At 49.6% G+C, this 5,336-nt stretch overlaps 1 protein-coding gene across 1 annotated transcript; it reads right to left on the bottom strand.

Annotated features, from left to right (window-relative positions):
• Nucleotides 1-3,965: 3,965 nt before the first annotated feature.
• On the bottom strand, nucleotides 3,966-5,336 carry LOC147526321 (avidin-like). Its single transcript, XM_086629630.1, has 4 exons — nucleotides 5,229-5,336; nucleotides 4,890-5,097; nucleotides 4,291-4,411; nucleotides 3,966-4,008 (listed from the first exon to the last, which is right to left on the bottom strand). The coding sequence occupies exons 1-4, from the start codon at nucleotides 5,298-5,300 to the stop codon at nucleotides 3,966-3,968; spliced, it is 444 nt and encodes a 147-aa protein (XP_086485756.1). The 5' UTR covers nucleotides 5,301-5,336.

Here is a 5,336-nt window from a genome sequence, read left to right as displayed (position 1 = left end):
TTTCGCAGTCAGTCCCTATCACTGGCTATCTTCCAATCTGTGTCCTGTCACAAGCACATGTAATAGAATTTGTTATATATATATATAAAAATATACGTTTCCGGAAACTTCATAATTGGTACGGAGAATACAAGGGATTTGGCCCATTGTGCTGCCCGTAGCGTCCCTGAACAGTTTAGGTGAACACCCTCTGTCTTAGTGGGCTGCTCAGGGCAGGCAGGTGGGTGGGGTGAAAGGGTCTTGTCTTTCTTGGGAAGATGGTAGACAGGTGAAATTGGTCTGTGACCTCTACTGACCTGACCTTGTATCATAACGTGACACACATACCCCCAACTCAGGGGATCCCCGAAACAGGTCTCTCTGTGGATATGGGTAAAAATGTGGATTGGCTCTGGAATAAAAACAAGTCAATTATTTGGCATGAATTTAAATGGAAGTGGCCTTCTAGCAATACATTAAATCGAACTTCTGTTTGGAGCCTAAATTGTTCCTATGTCCCTCTTTGTCTGGACAATAAGACTTTGGGATGCAGGAGAAACAACCCCGATCTTCCCAACATCTGTGTTCCAAACACCCTTGGGCAGATATACAATAGGAGGATGAGCCATATTGGGGAAAACTATTAGTCCTGAGGTATGTGGAACCCATAAACACCCAGTGGTGCTTTGAGTCTCCTTCAACACCCAGTAATTAATGTACGTGATTTGACGTAACAAAAGACCACCTGCTAATTGTTTATGGTCTCAAGCCCATGAGGATAGAAAAGACAACTGGAAGGAGTGCTATCCCTGGTGATCTCGACAAAGGTCCTCAGCACAAGCTGATACAAAAACCCTGCTGTGGAATTGTACAAATATTACCAATTGTACAAATTATGGGGAACTAGAAAACAGTTGGTTGTGGTTAATTCCTTCATTACGGCATCTAATCACTGCTGCCTGCTTATGTCAAAATTTCACAAGGCCGTATCCTCCAGCAATGGGATGTAAAACTAGCGTAAGCTATAGAGACTTAGAATATTCTAAGAAATCCTCCTGTTGCATCCCTTGAACTGTGGGAAATTGTGATGACTCAGCTATATATGCTCCACGTCGGTTAACTTGGATATGCTCAGATGGGACTGTTACAGATATGTTAAAACCTAGACATGCTGGTTTACAATGTACTTTGGGAGTACCATCGTTATGCCCTTTCTATTACTCTGAGAAACTTACCTCTCAAGGACTGTGGCATCCCCGTACCAAACAATGTATGGACAATAGCGATTGGAGTGTATCCCAGAAATTAGCGGTATGGGCTGAAAGATTCTTTGAACTAGGAACAGGTTACCTGAAAACTAGAATCATACTGGTCTATTTAACTGCACAAGTGGAAGCTTTAGCAGCTCTTACCAAAGAGAATTTTGATTTGCTCAATTCACAAGTACAGGCTGTCTCGAAAGTCACGCTTCCAAACCAACTTGAGCTAGATATGATATCGCTCCAAGAAGAAGGGCTGTGTGGATACTTGAAGGCAAACCATGAAGAAGAAGAATGCTGTGTTACGATTCCTATTGTGTCAATAGCTCATCGTGAAAACCTGCAGAAGATGAAGAAGATAGCTGAAGTTACACCGGAACTGCAGAACCAGATAAAGGACACTTGGTTGGGACATATTTTTGGTAGAATAGGATGGGTATTTTCCAGATGGATTACTAACTTGTTGCAAACACTGATTGCTATTATCATTTGTGTTATTATAGTATGCATTGCCGTTGGTCGTGTTCAGAGGATTATTGTAAAAGTCTCTCTCTCAGGTAAGGGTTCACTAGGAAACTGAGGAACACCTGGCTCTACTAAAACACACAGATGAAACTTATACAGGTGCATCTGCCAATGACGACATATGAGCGGTTGAATTGTGACGCAGGTCACAGCAGGGAATGTACGGATCATCCGGCTCATGAGTTTCTCTTTAATCAAGCTTCTTGGCAATGTCCAGCACACAGGTGACTCAATGTCCAGCACACAGGTGACACATGGGTGGTTGTAGAAGCAACCCAGCCTTGCATTGCCTTGAAGCAGAGACACCATGGGGATCTGTGTAGATAGCTCAGCCCTGAGTTGTCTGATGAGTCCCGGACTAAACGAAGCAGTGCTGCATTGTTCAAAGAATCAAAACTTGATTTGAGCCTTGAAATCTCTCAACAAAGAATACGCCCTGAGTCTCAATCCAACCATTGTCCAGTTGCCTGAGATAAGGTAAAGAGAAGCTGGAAGGTTTCTGTTTCAGCCACCAACTTTGTGGACTCAGACAAGTTTGTGTATTCAGACAATCGGTAAGGGGAAACTCCCGTCACATCACCAAAGACCTTCTCAGGCATAGTACCTACACAGTCCATATATCAGCAGATAAAAGCCCTATGATTTGGGTTGGGAATTGGGAATCCAACTTCACAGTCCAACTTCTCCAACTACCCAGCTGGTCTGTGAGGAGATTTCATAGATTTCATAGGTTTCTAGGTTGGAAAATACCTTAGAGATCATCCAGTCCAACCGTCTCTAATCCCCCATTAAACCATATCCCTAAGTAGTTCATCCACCCTTTTCTTAAACACATTCAAGGATGGGGACTCAGCCACCTCCCTGGGCAGCCTATTCCAGTGGCTGACAACCCTTTCAGAGAAGAAATACTTTCTAAAATCCAACCTGAATCTCCCCTGACTAAGCTTATACCCATTTCCTCTTGTTCTGTCACCCAACACTAATGTAAAGAGCCCTTCCCCCACCTCCCCACCATCCCTTCTCAAGTATTTGTAGGCTGTAATCAGGTCTCCCCTCAGCCTCCTCTTCTCCAGGCTAAACAGCCCCAACTCCCTCAGTCGCTCCTCATAAGTTTTATTTTCCAGCCCCTTGACCAGTTTAGTCGCCCTTCTCTGGACCCGCTCCAGGAGCTCAATATCTCTCTTAAAGCGAGGGGCCCAAAACTGGACACAATATTCCAGGTGCGGCCTCACCAGTGCCGAGTACAGGGGCAGGATCACTTCCCTGTTCCTGCTGGTCACACTATTCTTGATACACGCCAGTATCCCATTGGCCTTTTTGGCCACCTGGGCACACTGCTGGCTCATATCAAGCCGGTAGTCAGCCAACACCCCCAGGTCCTTCTCCGCCAGGCAGCTCTCCAGCCACTCTTCCCCGAGCCTATAGCGATGCTTGGGGTTTTTATACCCCAAGTGAAGGACTCTGCACTTGGCCTTATTAAAGCTCATGCCATTGGCCTCAGCCCAACGATCCAGTCTGTTCAAATCCCTCTGAAGGGCCTCCCTACCCTTGAGCAGATCGACACAGCCTCCCAGCTTGGTGTCGTCTGCAAATTTACTGAGGGTACATTCAATCCCCTCATCCAGGTCATTGATAAAGATGTTAAACAGAACTGGACCCAGCACTTTTCTTCCCCCCTTGATCGGGATGCCGGCCAAGGTAACTTCCCTGGGATTGGGAGCCCCTGCCTTGAGGGAGAAGTGACTATTTAGCATGTTTTAAGTATAGTGGCTTGTGGCTTGTCTCTTTTGTGTGCTGTAATAGTGCATTCTGTGACGGTCTTGTGCTGTAACTGTGCGTTCCATGACTCTCCAGTGTGTTGTAACAATGTATTGTAATAGTGTATATTTTAGTTTTAAATTGTGATAGTGCATTCTTCCATTGTATCTATAAAAACCTGCAGTAGTGGCGTATTGAATCTGCAAGTGCTGTCCAAGTCAATTGTTACTTTGGACCTTAGAGTTAAACCTGTAAGTTCAGTGCAGATAAATTGTTTGCTTGAACCTTGTAGCTGAGTCTCTTTTCTCCACAGCCATGACACGACGGGAGCTGGGTGGGTGCTTTCAGCAAAGCTTTATTGGGAGAAGCAGGCAGTGGGGCAGGAGTGTGGGGGTCTGCACCCCCAGCACTGCTGCCAGCCCAGGAGCCCCTGCGCTGCCGCCCTCACTCCTGCGGGCGCAGGCGGGTGAAGATGTTGATGCCGACCCTGCGGGGACATAGAGGGAGGAGAAAGTAAGAGTGGGAAATGCACCCTTGCACAAGGAAAAGTCACTCCCCTGGTGCCAAAGGCACACCCAGCCCCATCCCACCCCCCTGCAGCGTTTGCACCTTGGCTAGACCCCCGGGGAAGCCATCTCTGAGTACCCCATCCTCAGTCAGCGCCACACTGGCAGCAGCTCTGCCAGGCGTTGAGCACTGCGAGGTGGGAGAGCCCCGACAGCCCAGAGATGCACAGGGGACCCACGGAGGACAGGGACAGGGTTCTCACCTGGTGGCTTTCCAGTCATCGTTGATGTTGTCTACTCGTGAGCGCAGGAGCCACATGGTCTTCAAAATCTCCTTTCCATTCTTGTCCACAAAGCACTGGCCCGTGAAGACGGTGACAGTGTCTGTGGGGACGGGGTGGGAGGTGAAGGGGAGCGTGGCTGAGGCGGCAGGTCAGTGCTGAGCCGTGGCCCTGCAGCCTGCCCTAGCGCAAGGGACAGTGGAGCCCAGCTGTCCCTGCCCTTTGGGGACAGCGTGATGGGGGAAGCAGGCAGGAGGGGTCAGAGGGCTGGGGGTCTTGTGTGGAGATGGGCAGGCTGCAGCTTGCTTCAGCCCCCAGTGCATCCTCTGCAGCCTGGGACTGGGAGGTGACAGCAGCCAAGGAGCTCCGGGGTCAAGGATTGTGGATTATCAGGGACACCAGAGGGGATGGGAGAGCACTGGGGGCACTGCAGGGGAAGGCAGGGAATCATCAAGGACACTGTAGGGAAGGGCTGGGAGCATCAAGGACACCACAGGGAGCGCAGAATAGCATCAGGGACATCACAGGGAGGGCAGGGGAGCTCTAGGCATGACACAGGGAGGCTAGGAAAGGAGAAGTACCTGAAAAGGTCCAGTTGACAGTGAAGCCGAAGGTGGGCTGGCCCTTTTGTTTTTGTTGGGACCCTAGCAGCGGTGACGGTTCAGGTGTCTTGTTTGAAGTGTCACTCACGGACGTGTTGTAGGTACCATTGAACTCACCTTTTTCATTCAAAGCCCCGACAGTCATGTTGGAGCCCAGGTCATTGGTCCAGTTCCCAGTCAGCACACACTGGAGTGGAGGGGACTCAGAGTTGGTGCTGCAGCACAGTCCAGGCGCAGGCAGGGCGGCAGGAGTGGGCACCCCCAGGAGCTGCAGCCCCCCTGCCCACCCTGCCCCGTGCGTCCCAGCCCTGCCTTTACCTTTGTTGCAGAAAGGCCAGAAGCCAACAGGGCCAGGCTGAACACCAGGAGGGACGGAGTCGTGTGCACCATCTCTGCAGCAGGCAGGCAGCCGGCGTACCCAGGTTG

The sequence above is a fragment of the Tauraco erythrolophus genome, chromosome Z (assembly GCF_009769465.1).
Source record: "Tauraco erythrolophus isolate bTauEry1 chromosome Z, bTauEry1.pri, whole genome shotgun sequence".
Taxonomy (NCBI): domain Eukaryota; kingdom Metazoa; phylum Chordata; class Aves; order Musophagiformes; family Musophagidae; genus Tauraco; species Tauraco erythrolophus.
This window is presented reverse-complemented; position numbering and strand designations above follow the sequence as displayed.